General features: G+C 41.4%; 1 protein-coding gene across 3 annotated transcripts; it reads right to left on the bottom strand.

Moving 5' to 3' along the window:
• Window positions 1-1,171: 1,171 nt before the first annotated feature.
• LOC121839221 (zinc finger protein 569-like) lies at window positions 1,172-21,687 on the bottom strand. Of its 3 annotated transcripts, none has more exons than XR_006078751.1 (2): window positions 21,179-21,687; window positions 1,172-2,343 (listed from the first exon to the last, which is right to left on the bottom strand). XR_006078751.1 is itself a non-coding variant. In XM_042296751.1 (2 exons), the coding sequence occupies exons 1-2, from the start codon at window positions 21,369-21,371 to the stop codon at window positions 12,940-12,942; spliced, it is 792 nt and encodes a 263-aa protein (XP_042152685.1). In that variant the 5' UTR covers window positions 21,372-21,556; the 3' UTR covers window positions 12,493-12,939. The 3 variants fall into 3 exon arrangements, 1 of the variants encoding a protein (XP_042152685.1); XR_006078750.1 differs by lacking the exon at window positions 21,179-21,687 and adding an exon at window positions 3,884-4,176; XM_042296751.1 differs by lacking the exon at window positions 1,172-2,343 and adding an exon at window positions 12,493-13,538 and having other exon boundaries at window positions 21,179-21,556.
• Between the last annotated feature and the right edge of the window lie 1,668 nt (window positions 21,688-23,355).

The following is a 23,355-nucleotide window of genomic DNA, read 5'->3' as shown; positions in this document are numbered from 1 at the left end:
CCACTCCACAGCTGGTCGAAGAGATTAGTTTAGAAGTGGGATTACCCGTTTGTTATCTTCAGAAATATTTTCATTATATTTCATGATTCGTCAACTTTGTGGTTGATTCTTTATTGTCTTTGTAAGACGGGCGCCAGCGACACTGTCCCCCTAATTCTACAGGCAAATATTTGGGTAAAAGTAAACATGCTAGACGTAAATTATCGATTTTTGTGGATCTAGTAATATCTATCCGAATAAATCTCTACAACATTATTTTGCCAAGTGTTATTAGAGATGATGAGACAGTCGTCTTGGTGTCAGGTCAGCAGCAGTTCAAGTTTGCCATTGTAGTGGAATTTCTGACAGTCACTACCACAGGAGGAATAACCACAACCCCAAAATGTGTTGAGAGCCCTGCAAGTAGAGAGCAGTATGCACAGGCAAAAAGTATCATTATAGCTATCATCTACCTGATTTTTTACTCCAATTACTTTAGTTAATGGAGAACCATTCGCTCACAAAACAACGACCTGCAGAAGAATTGCAAAGGAGTGGAAAAAGGAGGAGTCAAAGGAGTGGAAAAAGGAGGAGTCAAAGGAGTGGAAAAAGGGAGGGGTCAGACTTATGACTACTGAGATGCACCCAAACACTCAGTTAAAGCTGGGCCTGATTCTCACAAAACTGTACCTCAGGGCCCTCTGAGGTCAGGCTCGGGGATGGGGGAAGGAGACACAGTTGTGGAGGGCGCGGTCAGGTCAGTTGGAATGTTGAGGATTCTCCATGACGCTGGTGTTCCTTAGGAATGTGGCCTGTCAAATATCACACTGACACTGACATTTAAACACTCACAGTGTTCACAGGAAGCCACTGTCAGTATAAGGTAATGGTTCCCAAAGTCCTTTACAGCCTGACCTTTACCCAACAAAGGTCTTTGTGACCCAATAATTAAACAAAGGCACAGATTTACTTTCAGCCATGTCCCAGGAGACACCAGTCAGGAGGTAAAATTGCCACAGGGCCTGTATGGACAAAGCGTCTGAGAGTGTAGGAATGCTGTTCCAGGATAGGGTTGGGGGTAAGAGGCAGGGAATAGAGCTGATAGAGGATGTATTAAACCTTCCTGATATGAACCAGCACAAAAATCATGTTCAACAGAGAAAAATAGGGTTTCACAATGACATCCATTGAAAAAAAACAACTTTATTAAAACAAAGTTTATTTGCTGTATTGAGTCAATACAGATGTGATGGGCTACTTCAATATTCTAACATGCAGACAAAAGTACAGATAGAAGATAGTGGCCCAAATATCCTGTATGTCATTGTTAAACAATTGAATAGGAACTCCTGTTGTTTAGAAATCCAAGTGTGTGCTCTGTGCTAGATACAGTGGTGAGGACTTCCTGAAGCCAGCAGTGTCCTGGAGGGTAGGTCCCTGAAACTGAGCGCTAGATTCCTCTTAAAAAGCTGACACTGAGTGATGCTTCCCCCTCCACACACACAACTCAATTCGTTTTTTTGTCTAGTGCCAGAAAATAGAACATTAATTTAAAGTTGGATGTAACAAGAAATCCACAATGACAAAGTATAATTTGTTGTTTTCACTTCAGATTCACTTGCTGCACTCTTTGCAGTAATATTATGTATCCCTTTTGTGTGAGTGCTCATATGCAACTTCAAGCTTCCTTTATAACTAAAGCATTTGTCACATTCTTTGCGCTGATGAAGTTTCTCCCCTGTGTGAACACTCTGATGACGTCTTAAATGGCTTAATGCCATGTAACGTTTCCTGCATTCAGGACAGCTGTATGTTCTCTGTCCTCTATGAACTTTCATAGGCAATGTCAATTCTATCTTCTGGTTGAAAGCTTTGCCACTGTCTTCACACTGAAAAGATCTCTCCCCTGTGTCCATCCTTGTATGTCTGTCCAAGTCACCTTTCTGGATGAAGCTTTTGCCACATTGTTTGCACAGATAAGATTTCTCTCCTGTGTGTATCCTTGAATGGATGGTCAAGTGTCCCTTACGTGTGAAGCTGTTGCCACTGATATAGTTTCTCCACTGCAGCAGAGCAGTCTGGATGAACTGAGTGGGGCTGATCACTGGTTGGTTCTGCTACTCTGTATCCCTCTCCATCAGGTTCTGTTTTGATCTCTTCAGTTATGATGATAGGTAGAGTGCTCCTCTCTCCATCATCCACAGTTTGGTTTTGGTAAAGATGTGAGGGCTGAGGTGGGTCCTCCTGACTGAGCCTGAGCTCCTGTTGTTCCTCTTTAATCTGTGTGGGTTCTGGGCCCTCCTGCCCCAGACTGCTCACGGTTCTGCTGCTCAGGGGAAACGGCTGGAGTGAGTAGCTGGAAGTCTGGAGGGAAACATATATATTCAATCAATATTTTGAATGACTAAAAATAGTGATTTTGTTTGAAGGCCTCTTTGTGCTTAAAAACAAGATGATTTGTTGAATGGTCGTCTACACTAGCTACAGCAAGATTCAACAGAGCAATGTTGGCCAACTAAAGTTATGTTCAGGGTGCGCTATCCCAATATTAGACTTGTCATTCATTATTTCATGAATTAGTGACAAGGTCTTTGGGCATTTCATAGTGACTGCAATCGAGATAACTCATGGTCCAATGACCACTATCAGCATGTGTCCCAAGTCCAAAGCTACAGTGCCTTCAGAAAATATTCATGCTCTTTGACAGATTTTGTTGTGTTACAGCCTGAATTTATAATAGATTAAATTGAGATTGTGTCATTGGTCTACACAATACCCCATAATGTCAAAGTGGAATTATGTTTTGAGAAAAATGTACAACCTAAATAAAAATGAAAAGCTGAAATGTCTTGAGTCAATTAGTATTCAACCTCTTTGTTACGGCAAGGCTAAATAAGTTCAAGAGTGAAATTTGCTAAACTGTCATATGGAATTGTTTTAAGATGGTCACACTATATGGATCAATTAGCGATTTGATTTTTAATTTTAGAACCCCTTTAGGTATAAAAAAAATACAATTATTTGATAAAATATTGATTTTGGCCTTTACTAATAAAGGCCCTTGAAACGTATTGAATAACAGAAATTGCAGAAACAGAATCGCCGTTTGCGTCGCTGACCAATGAACAAAGAACTATTAAATCCAGTTTTTATATGCTACTTCCCTCCTCAAATCAAAATCTAATATGGACGCCAATGTTTTTCGCTTTATCATTATGGGGTATTGTGTGTAGATCGATGAGGACTTATTTTTAAATATTTTTTTTAGAATAAGGCAAAAACATAACAACATGTGGAAAAGGTCAAGGGGTCTGAATACTTTCAGAATGCACTGTAAATGTGTTTAGCTAATCGGGACTAGAGTGTAGATAGCTTCAGACGAGGGACAAATGGCTCTAATCAGGACTAGAATGTAGATAGCTTCAGACGAGGGACAAATGGCTCTAATCAGGACTAGAATGTAGATAGCTTCAGACTCGGGACACGTGGGTCTACTACAGGTACAGTCATTGGACCATGAGTTCTCTAATGCAGTCGTTATGGAATACCCTCCAGACCTCAACCAGCATATCCAACCCACTTGTTTACAGCTGCAGTAGGGTTGGACAGGCTTCCTACGGAGCCGGCGTGAGATATGTCTCGAAAAATGTACTCCCCCCGAATTGTCATCCCTCCACCGGGTCTTAATCTATGCAGGAAAACTGTCAGACCCTAGTGCAGCTGTAAGCAAACAGGTCGCATCTGCTGGCAATTTAAACCTCGTTTTATTAGTTAATTAAATAATTGATCAAAGGTTTAATATTGGGATGAGTGTGCGCATATCACAACGTGCCACCTGAATTATCTAGTCTAATGACGTTAAATATACAAATCTCGTATCACAACTGTAGCTCGCTATACACACCAACTCTGTGTAACTTTATCTCTGGTTTGATAACCATGGCCAAAAGCCTCCGTAGACCCTCGTTCTCCTCTGCTGAACAGGAGATTAGTTCCTGAAACTCTGCAATGGTCTTCTCTACAGCCCCGAATATCTACACAGCAGCCGCCGACAAACGCTCGGCGACGAACACATTTAACAACTGTAGTTTTTACATATTGGCGATCAAAGACATTTTGAAACTTCTCTGTCTGATTTGGCCTAGCAGATCTAATCTACAACATATGTAAACAACGATTGACTGTGTGCTATTTACACAACGCGATCGGTGAAAAACAGACTGCATTACAATAGTGCCACCTGCTGTCTTGGAGCATTTAATGGAAAACCAGTTACTAGATCCTACCCCCAACACCAAATTGAGCTAAAATATCTTCTTCTTCGTCTCTATCAGACTACTCTGAATTGCTAGTTTAGATTTCTAACTGTTGTCAGTCAGTATATTCTGTAACAACGAGACTCTTTTTCATGCCTTTGCATTGTCTCTTAGTGCCTTCTATTTAAACCACCATGTCCCAGGAGACATCAGTTGGGAGGAGGTCAAAGTTGACCCTAACCAGTAACACAGGGTTAGGGCCAGGGGTTGTATTCACAAAGGCCCCAATTCTGGGGGTCAGATATCCAGGGCTTGAAAACAAAAGTGTCAATGTATGCCAATGACTAAAATGACCTCTTAAATCCGCAAATCTGGATCCCTACACAGTATCATTGAATATATTGATCCATTTTCTATCCTATTTGGACTTAAACCCAATTATGATAAGTGTACCTTATGTTAAAATACACATTTTTACATTACCTTGTAGTTTACCTATAAAATGGCCTGTTGGTGAAGTAGACATACTTGATATTCATATCCTTAAAGATATCAATTAATTTACCACAATAAAGTTTAATTGAAAGTTAGCAAAAATAGACAAGATTCTGCAACCATGGAGAGGTATACCTGTATATTTATGGACAAATCACATTGATTAACTCGAGTCCAATCTCCATTTTACGGACTCATTTATGGCGCAGCCTACTCCAGATGACATGTTGTTTTTAAATCATATGAGTCAAAAATATTGCTAATTAAAGGTGCCTATTTATATAATGAATATGAGTTTGGGCGACTGAAATAATGAAACATGGCCGCTGGAAGATTCTGCATTTCTCCCCGCTCTGCTGACCAATATTTTGCTCCTCTCCGCTCATACAGGAGTAATAAAGGCCTAGTGCACTAATTTGGTGAAACAAAATAAATGCTGTATACATTTTTTATATTTTTATATTAATAATTTTTAAAATTGTGATTGTCAGAGGGTGCTGCAGCACCTACAGCACCGCTACTTCCCGCGGCTATGCCTTTAAATATTAAAGCATTAAACCTCTCACTAAAAGCTTTAACCTTTGTTCAAAATTACCTTTTTGCGTTTATACAGATTACAACTTCTCATTTTCGATTAATTGAAAAGGAAACTTTGTTCAAAGTATCGCCCTTTCAGTTAAATGCAACTAAATGTAATCTACATAATCCCCCAAAGTAATTATTTATCCTGAGAGGGCCACAGACTATAAATAGTCATCCTGCATACTCCAAGAAAGGTTCAATCTCCCCATTCTGGTAAAAATAGTTATATATTTCTGAGGTGTAGTCACTTTTAAGGACACAAGCTCAAGTAAAGAGGACAAATATGATACAAATATGACATATTTGATATGATGCATTTCCTATTCAACAAAACATTATGAATAAGGCTTGAGATGACTTACAGTGTGCTTTCTAAATATAGTATAATCAAACTATAAGATTTCACCTTCGTTCTAACTGTAAAATACATATTTGTGTGTCTAGTGTTAGAGAAAATGTGTATATTTTCTAAAGGTTTCTCTTGATCAACACGTTTGCCCTCATCGCTGTGAATGGCACACAGAGCTATAGCTTGGCTTCCTGAACTAGTTAGGAGCTTGCCTATCATTTCCTATGAATCTTGTCAGTCTATGACAAACAAACATTTTTATGTTTAAAATATATGAATAATTTTAGATCAATGGCTATAAATCGATCTCTGAATGTGCTACAGTGATACAGTGCTACAGTGCTACAGTGCTACAGTGCTACAGTGCTACAGTGCTACAGTGCTACAGTGATACAGTGCTACAGTGATACAGTGCTACAGTGATACAGTGCTACAGTGCTACAGTGATACAGTGCTGTGCTACAGTGCTACAGTGCTACAGTGCTACAGTGATACAGTGCTACAGTGATACAGTGCTACAGTGATACAGTGCTACAGTGATACAGTGTGCTACAGTGATACAGTGCTACAGTGATACAGTGCTACAGTGATGCTACAGTGCTACAGTGATACAGTGCTGCTACAGTGCTACAGTGCTACAGTGCTACAGTGCTACAGTGATACAGTGCTACAGTGATACAGTGCTACAGTGATACAGTGCTACAGTGCTACAGTGCTACAGTGATACAGTGCTACAGTGATACAGTGCTACAGTGCTACAGTGATACAGTGCTACAGTGCTACAGTGATGAGCCACCACTGTAATGATTGCAGGCATGTGCTTTGTCAGTGGATGTGGTGTAGGGTTCAGCCAGGAGTTGATGGACAGTCAGCTGTGAAAATGATATGGTAGGAGGGACATTCCAGCTTCAAGGAGTTTCCATGTTCACATCCTACGTCACACAGGCTCAGACAATATAACTCCACCATTCCTATTCATCCTGGGTCCGTGGGAACCAGGGCTATCGCCTAATGCAAGCCATTTTGATCTACAGTGTCCACAGATGGATTTGTAAGTGAAAATGTTGGTCGGAACCAGTACCAGAACCACGCAGGTCCCCTAAACAGGGGTCTTTACATCCTTTGAGGTTTTAAACAAGTTATACACAGCTGGTTACAATTTCAGTTTTATCCTCCAGAAAAGATAGAAGAAATATTACAACAAATATTATGGTTCAACTCAAATATACTGATTAATAAAAAATATAACAAATCTTTATGGAACTTTTTTTTCTTGTTTTATATTTATTAATGATATTATGAATAGGAATGGTGGAGTTATGTCACACATGCAAATATAAAAAAAAGATGGGAATGTTTGCTTAATCCAAAGTTACAATCGACTGATTGCAGCATTACTGCAAAAATGGAGGAGGTGTCACGTTCTGACCTTAGTTCTTTTATTATGTCTTTGTTTTAGTATGGTCAGGGCGTGAGTTGGGTGGGTTGTCTATGGTTTGCTATTTCTGTGTTTGGCCTGGTATGGTTCTCAATCAGAGGCAGCTGTCAATCGTTGTCCCTGATTGAGAACCATATTTAGGTAGCCTGTTTTCTATTGTGTTTCGTGGGTGATTATTTTCCGTGTTAGTGTTTGTTACCACACGGGACCGTTTTGTTTGTTTCACTTTGTTATTTTGTATGTTGTAGTGTTCAGTTTGACTTATTAAAATGGACAATTACCACGCTGCAAATTGGTCCGATCTCTCTTACTACTCGTCAGAAGAAGAGGACAATCGTTACAGGAGGCAAGTGGAAGGGGGAGAAAGTAGGGAACATGTTTGTCAGCAATATCTTAAAGACCAAAATTTGGTGAAAAAGATTGGCATAAATAGACTAAATTTACCAGTTTCATTTGAGGACAAGAATGTTGTCAGCTGCACAATACAGATCGCAAAATAGCTGCCCCAACAACAAAAAAAGCACCATTCTGCACTAACTGTCATTTTTATTCAGACATTTGGAACAACACAAATAAATAATATTTAGTATAGTTTTATCTATAAAGAATAACTTTTTTAATGTTTCTTATTTATTTATGAAATTCAATGAAGAGGATGGTCCTCCCCTTCCTCCTCTGAGAAGCCTCCATTGATTTTTCTGGTATCGCCCCAATGTAGCTTGTTTCTGGTCACATGCTCAGGAATGTCTGAACAATTAACATCCATTTAAAATTAATCTGACAAATAGCAATATTGGGTGATTTGGAATGCCATAGTCAATCAATCAAGCACATAACACTCACAGGAAAGGTCTTAATCTTTAGCTCACAATCTGTGTATACTATGCAAAATTATTGTAAAACATCACAGCACAGTTGAAAAACGACACTTGGAAATCAAAAGAGGGTGGTCTATGGAGATAAGTGGGATGGACTGAGAGTAGAGCTCTCAGTCCATGATCTGTAATGGTTATTACTGAAAACACTATGTCATGTAAATTCTTACATAGGGACACCCGAAGTCAATCTCAAATTAATCATTGTTTTTTGTCAGTGCACTGGAGAGGTTCCAACAAACTTAATGAACCATAGTGAACGTCTGTCAGAAGCTCTAACGGGGCAGTCCCGTTTAGTTCCCTTATAGACTGGTTACAGGCACGTTACATAGGCATAGTTCATAGGGTTGGTTCTGGCATGTGTTTGGCACTGTCTCGTATCTTAACTAGTCTAAAGGAGGAGGTCATAACGCCCCCCTCTTATCCTTACCAAGCACAGGCAGGAAGCAAGGATTGTTTATGACACCAAAGACAAGATGCACAAAGTAAGATTTCTACATAACTACATAATGTATACCGGAGATGTCTGATTACTATTTATTTAAAATGTAATGTGTGTACACTACCGATCAAAAGTTTCAGAACACCTACTCATTCAAGGGTTTTTCTTTATTTGGACTATTTTCGACATTGTAGAATAATAGTGAAGACATCAAAAACATGGAATAACACATATGGAATTATGTAGTAACCAAAAAAGTATTAAACAAATCAAAATATATTTTATATTTGAGATTCTTCAAATAGCCACTCTTTGCCTTGATGACAGCTTTGTGCACTCTTGGAAAACTTTCAAACTAAAGGACAATTCTTGGCAGCGAAAAAACACATTTGAATAAATGTAGATTGACACTCTTATGTCAGCCATAAAATAACGCAATGTGTCACAACATGTGTAAATGTGTGTCATGGCAGTGTTATGACGATATTATGGACAGGTTATGACAAGTTATGTCAGCTGTTATGACATATTCTGACAAGTAAAGTGTTACCAAAAAAATGGATGTAGGCTAATTCAATCGTTATGGAGCTGGGGCACAGACTGAGCCGTAACAGTTTGAACCAAACCCATGTCGCAATATTTCGAATTTTGTCGACAGACTAGAATACATCGAGAGAACGGGTTCAGAAAATAGGGATATGGATTTTTTAAAATATATAATTTATATGGCTTTCTTTCATTCATCCCTATTTTCTGAACCGTTTCTGAACTCGTTCTCTAAATTTATTCTAGTCTGTCGACTAAATTCTAATTGAAGGGACACTGTATTTAAAGGGATCACGGCTTAAGATAAATGACCTGAAAACCTTTCTGAATTAAAACTCAATGAGAACATCTGTTGGCCAGTGGTTTTCAGTGGTTGAATTACATTTATTCAGCGCACACAAAAGAATCACACCTGCAAAGCCCATTATGCACCTTCATATGGTAAGTCTGAATACCAACTACTGAGCGGGGCGTAAAAAAGGCATAGTTTTCTAAATCGGATCCAAAGCGTCTGAGTGGGAGTGCTGATCTAGTTTTGCTTCTTCAATTATAATGAATGTAGAGGGGCAATCTGATCCTAGATCAGCACTCATTTGAGATGCTTTATGTAAATTATAATGAATGGGCAGGGGCGAACTGATCCTAGATCGGCCCTCATCTCAGGCGCTTTATAAAAACGGTTCAGGATAGGGTTGGGGGTAAGAGGCAAGAAATAGAGCTGATAGAGGATGTATTAAACCTGCCTAATATGAACCATCACAGAAATCATGTTCAACAGAGAAAAATAGCGTTTCACTATGACATCCATTGAAAAAACTACTTTATTAAAACAAATTATTTGCTGCATTATTAACTGTCAACACAGATGTGATAGGCTAATTCAATATTCTAACATGCAGCCGTTGGTACTAGAGGTCGACTGATTAATCAGAATGGCCGATTAATTAGGGCCGATTTTAAGTTTTCATAACAATCGGAAATCTGTATTTTTGGGCGCCGATTTGCCGATTAAATTTTTTTTTTATATATATATTTTTCTACATTTATTTAACTAGGCAAGTCAGTTAAGGACACATTCTTATTTTCAATGACGGCCTAGGAACGGTGGGTTAACTGCCTTGTTCAGGGGCAGAACGATAGATTTTCACCTTGTCAGCTCGGGGGATCCAATCTTGCAACCTTACAGTTAACTAGTCCAATGCAATATAGACCTGCCGCTCTCTCGTTGCACTCCACAAGGAGACCTGTTACGCGAATGCAGTAAGCCAAGGTAAGTTGCTAGCTAGCATTAAACTTATCTTATAAAAAACAATCAATCATAATCACTAGTTAACTACACATGGTTGATGATATTACTAGATATTATCTAGCATGTCCTGCGTTGCATATAATCTGACTGAGGATACAAGCATACAAATATCTAAGTATCTGACTGAGCGGTGGTAGGCAGAAGCAGGCGCGTAAACATTCATTCAAACAGCACTTTTGTGCGTTTTGCCAGCAGCTCTTCGTTGTGCATCAAGCATTGTGCTGTTTATGACTTCATGCCTATCAACTCCCGAGATGAGGCTGGTGTAACAGAAGTGAAATGGCTAGCTAGTTAGCGCTCGCTAATAGTGTTTCAAACGTCACTCGCTCTGAGCCTTCTAGTAGTTATTCCCCTTGCTCTGCATGGGTAACGCTGCTTCGATGGTGGCTGTTGTCGTTGTGTTGCTGGTTCGAGCACAGGGAGGAGCAAGGAGAGGGACGGAAGCTATACTGTTACACTGGCAATACTAAAGTGCCTATAAGAACATCCAATAGTCAAAGGTTAATGAAATACAAATGGTATAGAGGGAAATAGTCCTATAATTCCTATAATAACTACAACCTAAAACTTCTTACCTGGGAATATTGAAGACTCATGTCAAAAGGAACCACCAGCTTTCATATGTTCTCATGTTCTGAGCAAGGAACTGAAATGTTAGCTTTCTTACATAGCACATATTGAACTTTTACTTTCTTCTCCAACACTTTGTTTTTGCATTATTTAAACCAAATTGAACATGTTTAATTATTTACTTGAGGCTAAATTGATTTTATTGATGTATTATATTAAGTTAAAATAAGTGTTCATTCAGTATTGTTGTAATTGTCATTATTACAAATCAATTAAAAAAACAAACAAATCGCCCGATTAATCGGTAGCAGCTTTTTTGAGCCTCCTATAATCGGTATCGGCGTTGAAAAATCATAATCGGTCGACCTCTAGTTGGTACAGATAGAAGATAGAGGCCCAAATATCTTGTATGTCATTGTTAAACAATTGAATAAGAACTCCTATTGTTTAGAAATCCAAATGTGCGCTCTGTGCTAGATACAGTGGTGAGGGCTTCCTTTTTCTTTAGTTGTAGACAAAGAAAGGAAAAATGTTTCTTTATTTGTAATTCATTTCATTTTTTCCCCTCTTTGCACAAAACAACCAAAGCATTAAAAACAAAAAACACAAATACATAGAGACATTTTTTCTCAAATGATACGGTGAGGGCTTCCTGAAGCCAGCAGTGTCCTCCTTCACTTTTTTCCACATTGTTACATTGCAGCCTTATTCTAAAATTGATTAAATTAAATAAAAAATTCTCAGCAATCTACACACAATACCCCATAATGACAAAGCGAAAACAGTATAGAAAATGTTTGCAAATGTATTAAAAATAGCATAAGTATTCAGACCCTTTGCTATGAGACTGGGAATTGATATCAGGTGCATCCTGTTTCCATTGATCATCCTTGATGTTTCTACAACTTCTACAATTCAATTGACAGGACAAGATTTGGAAAGGCACACACCTGTCTTTATAAGGTCCCACAGTTGACAGTGCATGTCAAAGCAAAAACCAAGCCATGAGGTTGAAGGAATTGTCTGTAGAGCTCTGAGACAGGATTGTGTCAAAGCACAGATCTGGGGATGGGTAGCAAAACATTTCTGCTCCATTGAAGGTCCTCAACAACACAGTAGCCTCCAGCATTCTCCATCAAACTCTTCCTAGAGCTGGCCGCCCAGCCAAACTGAACAATCGGGGGAGGAGACCGAGAACCTGATGGTCACTCTGACAGAGCTCCAGAGTCACTCTGTGGAGATGGGAGAACCTTCCAGAAGGACAAACATCTCTGCAGCACTCCACCAATCAGGCTTTTATGGTAGAGTGGCCAGACGGAAGCCACTCCTCAGCAAAAGGCACATGACAGCCTGCTTGGAGTTTGCCAAAAGGCACCTAAAAGACTCTCAGACCATGAGAAACAAGATTCTCTGGTCTGATGAAACCCAGATTGAAATCTTTGACCAGAATGCCAAGCGTCGCATCTGGAGGAAACCTGGCACCAAGGAGAGGTGGTGGCAGCATAATGCTGTGGGGATGTTTTTCAGTTGCAGGGACCAGGAGACTAGTCAGGATCGAGGCAAAGCTGAACAGAGCAAAGTACAGAGAGATCCATTTGCTAAAATTTCTAAAAAACTGTTTTTGCTTTGTCATTATGGGGTATTGTGTGTAGATTGATGAGAGAAAAAAACCTATTTAATCAATTTTAGAATAAGGCTGTAACATAACAAAATTGAAAAAGTCAAGGGGTCTGAATACTTTCCGAATGCACTGTAGGTCTCTGAAATTGAGAGCTAGTTTCAGCTAAGAAGTCTAATACTGACTGATGATTTTCATACTGATTTTCACAAGTCAATTTGTTTTGTTGTCAAGTGCCAGAAAACAGAACATAACATTAATTTACAAGTTGGATGTGAGAAGAAATCCACAATGACACAAAGTATCATGTTGTTTTCACTTTCCCTTCAGGCTGAAGCTTTGCTGTACTCACTGCAGTAATATAATGTATGCCCTTTAATGTGAGTGCTCATATGTGATGTATGGCTGTTTATAACCAAAGCTTTTGCCACATTATTTGCACTGGTCAGATTTCTCCCGTGTGAACACACTGATGAAGTCTTAAATAGCTTTCCATTGATACAGATTCTCTCCTGTGTGTATCCTTGTATGGCTGGTCAAGTTGCTCTTATGGTTAAACCTTTTGCCACATTGTTTGCACTGATAGGGATTCTCTCCTGTGTGTACCCTTGTGTGGATGGTCAAGTTGCTCTTCTGGTTAAACCTTTTGCCACATTGTTTGCACAGAAATGGTTTCTCTCCTGTGTGTATCTTTAAATGCAAGGTCAAGTTTCCCTTACGTGTAAAGCTTTTGCCACATTGTTTACACCAATATGGTTTTTCCAGTGTAGCAGAGCAGTCTGGATGAACTGAGAGGGGCTGATCACTGGTTGGTTCTGCTACTCTGTAGTCCTCTCCATCAGGTTCTGTTTTGATGTCTTCAGTTATGATGATAGGTAGAGCGCTCCTCTCTCCATCATCCACAGTTTGGTTTTGGTAAAGATGTGAGGGCTGAGGTGGGTCCTCCTGACTGAGCCTGAGCTCCTGTTGTTCCTCTTTAATCTGTGTGGGTTCTGGGTCCTCCTGCCCCAGACTGGGGCTCCACTCCTGCTCACACTTCTGCTGCTCAGGGGGAACAGAGGGAGTGAGTTGCTGGAAGTCTGGAGGGAAACATATATATTCAATCAATATTGACTTAATACAAAATCTATACTTTTACTTGGTAGGCCTGTCTGTGCAAAAAACAACATGATTTATTGTCTAGTCTACACTGGTGGGAAACATGAACATGAGCTCCCTGAATTCCCTCTAAGGGTGAAGGAGGCAGAGATTTCCAGGATAAGAGCTGTCCAGTGTCTCTTATGCCGATGCAGCCAAAAGAGTGAAAGAAAGTGCTAGTGGGTCGGTTGCCATGGTGGATACACCGTAGTCTAGTCCTGTGGGTGCCGTTCGCCAGGTGCAGGGTCCAGATACCCTCGCCTTGAAAAAGGTGGACTTATGCATTTATCTCTATGGTTATAAACTGCACTGCCGGAGTGGATAAGAACTCAAGATTGATTGATATCATATCTGCAGCTGAACACCTCTTGGGATTGAAGGATGTCATGGACGAGGGGCTACACAGAGTAATGGCTGGAGCAGTTCCGTCCTGTCAGGTCCCCAGTAGGGTTCTGAGTGCATTTTGGATGACTGACACTGTCTGCCCTAAAATCCCACTTTAGAAGACTGGTCTTGCTTTGTTCATAACCAAATGGGAAGATGCTATTTACCACATACAACAGGGAAAAACATCCCTTCAACTGGTAAATACTAGTGGGAAACTCATCTATCATCCCAAACTCTGACTTATCCCACATGCTAAACCTGACGTCACACATTAAGATAATTATCTCGGGAATGGCATTTTTGGCCAGTAAATGCAACAAAACATTATTTATAAAAAGCAATCTATGAATATGTTTTTTGAACACAATTTGTTTGTGAGCATGATAACTGTACTTTTAGTTTATGGTTGAAGCAGCTTGTTTGCCATTGGCCAATCTGCATTTCTCAACGAGTTCAAAGCATGTGGATGCATCCAACTCGTATTTACGACTTTACAACTGGTAATTAACACTTTCCCACTTGGTTATAAACGCAGCATCTATACCAGAGAAGGTATAGAAACCGAGACACCTCATAGGCTCATATTATCTGGTTGGCGCGTAAGTAGACTAGCCTCATTTATAACGTTGCGTGCGCCATTTCTGAAAAGTTCGCGCACATACAAAAATATTGAGATTGATCAACTTGCCGCAGGCCATACACACGCATGTTTACAGTTATAAAATCAGACCCGTCCTGAAACTGCACTCATGAACGAGCATTAAAACTCCGCCTGAAAAACGCCTATCGTTCACCCTTTATGGTCAGAATAACACCCTGCTGTATACTTTTAAAGTATTAGAATTAGGTCGAGGCATGTTTCTAAAGGAAATAGAAATAGTGAACTTGATCAAATGTCTTTGGAGAAGATGGCACAATGTTAAACTTGCTGTAGGCCTAGGCTGACAGACATACAGTTTAGGAAAGACAGCAATTGCAAATGGCGGTGGACCTGTAAACAGATCGTTTGAATTTAATAGGGCCTGTTTTGCATTAACTTTATCTCGAACCTATGCTGCACTGCCCGCGAATTACAGTGTCTACTTACAGTGGTATCCATACACCTCAATGCACAATATCAACTGTCTGTTCACCTGTTAAATTCTACTTGGTTATAAACCACACTTCCTTTCTGATGTATAGAGCAAAATATTTGAAATAATAGCGTATCTAATAGGCCCAATTAAATGAGAGACGCGCATGGTAATTTGTTCTATATAGGCTACGGCTACTTCGGGAATATGAACCCAGCATGCCCAGAAAATGTGAAAAATGTATTCTACAATGGTAATGAAAAGTTGTGTATAAATCAAATTGTCTACTGAAGAAATGTTAAATTAGAGTATTCAGACGTAAACTATAGAAGTAACCTACACCTTAATAACCTGCGCTCCAGATCAGATGGCATACTGCAAAATACTGTAGCTTATCTATTGACTGCTGTGAAGTGGGTCCCATTAAACTAAAGACGGAACGAAAGGTATCACTGCTGTAGGCTACCTCGTGAGTATGAAACCATTGCAAAAAGGAGAGGAATTTATTATGCAATTAAATAAATAATAGCCTAGGACATATACCTATTTCTAATTATTTTAAAATGCAAAGAATAACAAATGATACTTTCTCTCCTCACTAATGGTAAATTATTGCATCTTGATATTAACCTGTTTGTTATGAATAAGCCGTCCATCATATGCCCCATTTGCACAAAATACTAATCTACTTGCAATGCAATACTTCAACCACTAGAAACTGTGGGTGTGCATGGTCTAAAGTTTGCGGGAATGTGAGCACATTTTCACATCAACTTCAGTTTTTATTAATGCCAACTTTTATGTGGAAACTGATGCACACGTTTTGGGGTATATTTTACACGTACCCGCGGTTTATAAATGAGGCCCCAGATCCAGCTGACTATGAAAGAGCCATAGGATCTGACCGAATCGGACAGACAAAAACACAACAATTGCAAATTGCTGTGGACCTATAAACAGATCGTTTGAATTGAATCGGGCCTGTTTTGCGGTGACTTTTTCTCAAACCTATGGTGCACTGCCCACAAATTCTAAAACAGTGTCTACTCTGAGTGGTAGCCATTTATGCAGTCACTTTATCCCTACACACATGTACAAATGACCTCGACTAACCTGTACCCCCGCACACTGACTCGTTACCGGTACCCCCTGTATATAGCCTCGCTATTGTTATTTTATTGTGTTACTTTTTATTATTGTTTTACTTTAGTTGATTTGGGAAATATGTTCTTAACTCTTCTTGAACTGCACCTTTGGTTAAGGGCTTGTAAGCATTTCATGGTAAGGTCTACACTTGTTGTATTCGGTGTGTGACAAATAAAGTTTGATTTGATACACACTTCAATGCAAAAGATAAACTGTATGTTCAGCTGATATCACATTGGTGACTATGAGACAGCCATAGGATCTGACTGAATATTACTGATTCTCCCCACACACAGTAATTGGAGTAAATTTGGGGCGATATGAGAAGCTCAAATTTGAGTTTTTCCCAAATCTGTAGAAAAACTACTTTGTTTGAGGTCTGTGCTAGTTTTTAAAGCGCCTGTGGCAGTTCATCTGCCTGGGTTGCATTCAGTACATAAAAACTTAAAATAACACACCCCTCCCTGGTCACTAGGCGGTATTACATGATACATGGGTGTGAACTTGAGGGGATTCGATGCATGCTCCTGGTGTACCGGGTTAGCGTTTTTACGTTTGTACCTCCGGCGCCGACAGAGATGGCCGCCTCGCTTCGCGTTCCTAGGATACTATGCAGTTTTTTGTTTTTTTACGTGTTATTTCTTACACTAGTACCCCAGGTCATCTTAGGTTTCTTTACATACAGCCGAGAAGAACTACTGAATATAAGATCAGCGTCAAGTCACCATCAGTACGACCAAGAATATGTTTTTCGCGATGCGGATCCTGTGTTCTGCCTTACAACCAGTGTAACCGAGTGGATCACATGCAGCGACCAAAAAAAAAAAAAAAAAACCGACTCAGAAAAAGAGGGAAACAATCGGTCTTCTGGTCAGACTCCGGAGACGGGCACATCGTGCACCACTCCCTAGCATTCTTCTTGCCAATGTCCAGTCTCTTGACAACAAGGTTGATGAAATCCGAGCAAGGGTAGCATTCCAGAGGGACATCAGAGACTGTAACGTTCTTTGCTTCACGGAAACATGGCTAACTGGAGAGACGCAATCCGAAGCGGTGCAGCCAGCGGGTTTCTCCACGCATCGCGCCGACAGAAACAAACATCTTTCTGGTAAGAAGACGGGCGGGGGCGTATGTCTTATGGCCAACGTGACATGGTGTGATGAAAGAAACATACAGGAACTCAAATCCTTCTGTTCACCTGATTTAGAATTCCTCACAATCAAATGTAGACCGCATTATCTACCAAGAGAATTCTCTTTGATTATAATCACAGCCGTATATATCCCCCCAAGCAGACACATCGATGGCTCTGAACGAACTTTATTTAACTCTCTGCAAACTGGAAACGATTTATCCGGAGGCTGCATTCATTGTAGCTGGGGATTTTAACAAGGCTAATCTGAAAACAAGACTCCCTAAATTTTATCAGCATATCGATTGCGCAACCAGGGGTGGAAAGACCCTGGATCATTGTTACTCTAACTTCCGCGACGCATATAAGGCCCTGCCCCGCCCCCTTTCGGAAAAGCTGACCACGACTCCATTTTGTTGATCCCTGCCTACAGACAGAAACTAAAACAAGAAGCTCCCACGCTGAGGTCTGTCCAACGCTGGTCCGACCAAGCTGACTCCACACTCCAAGACTGCTTCCATCACGTGGACTGGGAGATGTTTCGTATTGCGTCAGACAACAACATTGACGAATACGCTGATACGGTGTGCGAGTTCATTAGAACGTGCGTTGAAGATGTCGTTCCCATAGCAACGATTAAAACATTCCCTAACCAGAAACCGTGGATTGATGGCAGCATTCGTGTGAAACTGAAGGCACGAACCACTGCTTTTAATCAGGGCAAGGTGTCTGGTAACATGACTGAATACAAACAGTGCAGCTATTCCCTCCGCAAGGCTATCAAACAAGCTAAGCGCCAGTACAGAGACAAAGTAGAATCTCAATTCAACGGCTCAGACACAAGAGGTATGTGGCAGGGTCTACAGTCAATCACGGACTACAGGAAGAAACCCAGCCCAGTCACGGACCAGGATGTCTTGCTCCCAGGCAGACTAAATAACTTTTTGCCCGCTTTGAGGACAATACAGTGCCACTGACACGGCCTGCAACGGAAACATGCGGTCTCTCCTTCACTGCAGCCGAAGTGAGTAAGACATTTAAACGTGTTAACCCTCGCAAGGCTGCAGGCCCAGACGGCATCCCCAGCCGCGCCCTCAGAGCATGCGCGGACCAGCTGGCCGGTGTGTTTACGGACATATTCAATCAATCCCTATACCAGTCTGCTGTTCCCACATGCTTCAAGAGGGCCACCATTGTTCCTGTTCCCAAGAAAGCTAAGGTAACTGAGCTAAACGACTACCGCCCGTAGCACTCACATCCGTCATCATGAAGTGCTTTGAGAGACTAGTCAAGGACCATATCATCTCCACCCTACCTGACACCCTTGACCCACTCCAATTTGCTTACCGCCCAAATAGGTCCACAGACGATGCAATCTCAACCACACTGCACACTGCCCTAACCCATCTGGACAAGAGGAATACCTATGTGAGAATGCTGTTCATCGACTACAGCTCGGCATTCAACACCATAGTACCCTCCAAGCTCGTCATCAAGCTCGAGACCCTGGGTCTCGACCCCGCCCTGTGCAACTGGGTACTGGACTTCCTGACGGGCCGCCCCCAGGTGGTGAGGGTAGGCAACAACATCTCCTCCCCGCTGATCCTCAACACTGGGGCCCCACAAGGGTGCGTTCTGAGCCCTCTCCTGTACTCCCTGTTCACCCACGACTGCGTGGCCATGCACGCCTCCAACTCAATCATCAAGTTTGCGGACGACACAACAGTGGTAGGCTTGATTACCAACAACGACGAGACGGCCTACAGGGAGGAGGTGAGGGCCCTCGAGTGTGGTGTCAGGAAAATAACCTCACACTCAACGTCAACAAAACTAAGGAGATGATTGTGGACTTCAGGAAACAGCAGAGGGAACACCCCCATCCACATCGATGGAACAGTAGTGGAGAGGGTAGCAAGTTTTAAGTTCCTCGGCATACACATCACAGACAAACTGAATTGGTCCACTCACACAGACAGCATCGTGAGGAAGGCGCAGCAGCGCCTCTTCAACCTCAGGAGGCTGAAGAAATTCGGCTTGTCACCAAAAGCACTCACAAACTTCTACAGATGCACAATCGAGAGCATCCTGGCGGGCTGTATCACCGCCTGGTATGGCAACTGCACCGCCCTCAACCGTAAGGCTCTCCAGAGGGTAGTGAGGTCTGCACAACGCATCACCGGGGCAAACTACCTGCCCTCCAGGACACCTACACCACCCGATGCTACAGGAAGGCCATAAAGATCATCAAGGACATCAACCACCCGAGCCACTGCCTGTTCACCCCGCTGCCATCCAGAAGGCGAGGTCAGTACAGGTGCATCAAAGCTGGGACCGAGAGACTGAAAAACAGCTTCTATCTCAAGGCCATCAGACTGTTAAACAGCCACCACTAACATTGAGTGGCTACTGCCAACACACTGTCAATGACACTGACTCTACTCCAGCCACTTTAATCATGGGAATCGATGGGAAATGATGTAAATATATCACTAGCCACTTTAAACAATGCTACCTTATATAATGTTACTTACCCTACATTGTTCATCTCATATGCATACGTTGATACTGTACTCTATATCATCGACTGCATCCTTATGTAATACATGTATCACTAGCCACTTTAACTATGCCACTTGGTTTACATACTTATCTCATATGTATATACTGTACTCGATATCATCTACTGTATCTTGCCTATGCTGCTCTGTACCATCACTCATTCATATATCCTTATGTACATATTCTTTATCCCCTTACACTGTGTATGACAGTAGTTTTTTTTTGAATTGTTAGTTAGATTACTTGCTCGTTATTACTGCATTGTTGGAACTAGAAGCACAAGCATTTCGCTACACTCGCATTAACATCTGCTAACCATGTGTATGTGACCAATAAAATTTGATTTGATTTGATTTGAGCGTTGACTGCATTTGTTTTAGAACCGGGCTGCCTCCTGGTCGTGAGCCAGGTGCAATACTATGAAATAACACATATGGAATCATGTAGTAACCAAAAAAAGTGTTAAACAAATCAAAATATATTTTAGATTCTTCAAAGCTGTCATCAAGGCAAAGGGAGGCCTCTTTGAAGAATGTCAAATATAAAATATATATTTTTTATTTGTTTAACACTTTTTTGGTTACTACATGATTCCATGTGTGTAATTTCATAGTTTGATGTCTTTACTATTATTCTACAATGTAGAAAATAGTAAAAAAATAAAGAAAAACCCTTAAATGCGTAGGTGTCTCCAAACTTTTGACTGGTACTGTATATTTTATGGAGAAGAGATGTTGAATGTTCCTGAATGATGCGCCATGCTCCATTTTTTACAATATGCCGAGCAGCGCAGATTACAATTCGATTTGAGTAGGGCGTACCTCCCTCACCAGCCCGGACTAGCCGTTCAACCCGGGCAGGTTAATAGAGTCTGAAATCGCAAAAAGTCGTCCATCACCACATGGTAACTGCCTTCTGGGCCACCATAATCACAACTTTTTCAAATAGTCGTTCCGCTTCCGTTAAATTCAACGTTGCACCCCTTTCTGTCGTACTGAACGCAACCCTGGTCTACACTACAGCACGTGATTCAAAGAAGCAACGTTGGCAAACCAGGGGTGTATTCATTAATTCTGTTGCAAAACGTTTCTAAGACGGAAGCAAACGAAACGGGGGGGTCTACCTGAATTTGTTTAATAGAAAATCTTATTTTGCATCTGTTTGCACTAATGATTACTCCCCAGAGTTGCGGTCAGGGTGAGAATTGCACAACGTGCCACATAAATGGTCTCATCATTATTCTACAAGTAAAATGTTATAACTCGAACGTTAACTCGCTACAGACCTGTTCTGTATAACTGTATCTCTGATTTGATAATCATGTCCATCTCCCTCCGTAGACGCTCGTTCTCCTCTGCTGAACGGAAGATTTCTTCCCGATACTCTGCTATAGTCTTCTCTACGGCCCCGAATATCTCCACAGCAGCAGCCGACAAACGCTCGGTAACGAACACATTCAGCAACTGTAGTTTGGACATATTGGCGAGGGCAATAAAAGTCTAGCTGTTTGTTTTATCAAATAAATGTTGAAACGTCTGTCTGCGTCAGCCTAGCGGGTTTACGCTACTTAGTAGATACCTTTGTAAACAACAATGTGCTGTGTTTTCTATTCATCAACCGCTGACGGTGTAAGACTGCATTACATTAGCGCCACCTGATGTCTTGGAGCACGTCAAACCACGTCCGGAGGCCGTCAATGAACGGGTGTAAATTTGAGCTGGATTTGCCCTCCAGGCAAGCAACTAGAGCATGTCATCTATACGGAGAACAGGCGTGTGTGCTCTGTTGTAGACAGCCGTGAGGACTTCCTGTAGCCAGCAGTGTCCTGGAGGGTAGGTCCCTGAGTCAGAGCTAGATTCAGTTTACAGATCTGATAGACTAATGCCTTTCCTTCTCCACAAATTACACAATTTGTTCTGTTATCAATTGCCAGAAAACATATAAAACGTATTCACAAGTTGGATGTGTCAAGAAATTCACAATGACAAAGTATGAATGTATTGTTTTAACTTCAGATTGACTTCAGGTTAAGCTTTTATGTAAAAACCCTTTTGAGAGTGATCATATGAGACTTCAAGTTTCCTTTCAAACTAAAGTATTTGCCACATGATTTGCACTGGTAAGAGATCTCCCCTGTGAAACACGCTGATGACATCTTAGATACTCATGTGTATATATAGTGTATGTGGACACCCCTTCAAATGAGTGGATTTGGCTGTTTCAGCCACACCCATTGCTGACAGATGTATAAAATTGAGCACAAAGCCATGCAATCTCCATAGACACACATTGGCAGTAGAATGACCTTACTGAAGAGCTCAGGATGCCACCTTTCAACAACAAAAAAATTGGCCCTGCTAGAGCTGCCCCGGTCTATTGAAAGTGCTGCTATTGTGAAGTGGAAACATATAGGAGCAACAAAGACTCGGACGCCAAGTGGTAGGCCACACAAGCTCACAGAACGGGACCGCCGAGTGCTGAAGCGCGTAACGCATACAAATAGTCTGTCCTCGGTTGCAACACTCACTACCAAGTTCCAAACTGCCTCTAAAGCTTCATGAAATGGGTTTCCATGGCCGAGCAGTCGCACACAAGCCTAAGATCACCATTCGCAATGCCAAGCTTCAGCTGGAGTGGTGTAAAGCTCGCCGCCGTTGGAGTTTGGACCAGTGGAAATGTGTTCTCTGGAGTGATGAATCACACTTCACCATTTGGAAGTCTGATGGACAAATCTGGGTTTGGCGGATGCCAGGAGAACGCTGCCTGCCCCAATGTATAGTGCCAACTGTAAAGTTTTGTGGAGGTATAATGGTCTGGGGCTGTATTTCATGATTCGGGCTAGGTCCCTTAGTTCCAGTGAAGGGAAATCTTAACGCTACAGCATACAATGACATTCTAGATGATTCTGTGCTTCCAAATTTGTGGCAACAGTTTGGGGAGGGCCCTTTCCTGTTTCAGCATGACAATGCCCCTGTGCATGAAGTGAGATCCATACATAAATGGTTTGTCAAGATTGGTGTGGAAGAACTTGACTGTTCTGCACAGAGCCCAGACATCAACCCCATCGAGCACCTTTGGGATGAATCCGAATGTCGACTGTGAGCCAGCTTAATCGCCCAACATCAGTGCCCGACCACACTAATGCTTGTGGCTGAATGGAAGCAAGTCCCCACAGCAATGTTCCAACATCTAGTGGAAAGCCTTCCTAGAAGAGTTGAGGCTTTTATAACAGCAAGGGGGGACCAATTCCAAATGAATGCCCATGATTTTGGAATGAGATGTTCGATGAGCATGTGTCCACATACTTTTGGTCATGTAGTGTACCTTAATGCGATGTAACTTTTCCTGCATACAGGACAGCTACTATACAGTGGGGCAAAAAAAGTATTTAGTCAGCCACCAATTGTGCAAGTTCTCCCACTTAAAAAGATGAGGCCTGTATTTTCATAGGTACACTTCAAC

This window comes from Oncorhynchus tshawytscha, linkage group LG14 (assembly GCF_018296145.1).
Source record: "Oncorhynchus tshawytscha isolate Ot180627B linkage group LG14, Otsh_v2.0, whole genome shotgun sequence".
NCBI lineage: Eukaryota > Metazoa > Chordata > Actinopteri > Salmoniformes > Salmonidae > Oncorhynchus > Oncorhynchus tshawytscha.
The sequence above is the reverse complement of the archived record's forward strand: the minus strand, read 5'-3'. Positions and strand labels throughout refer to the sequence as shown.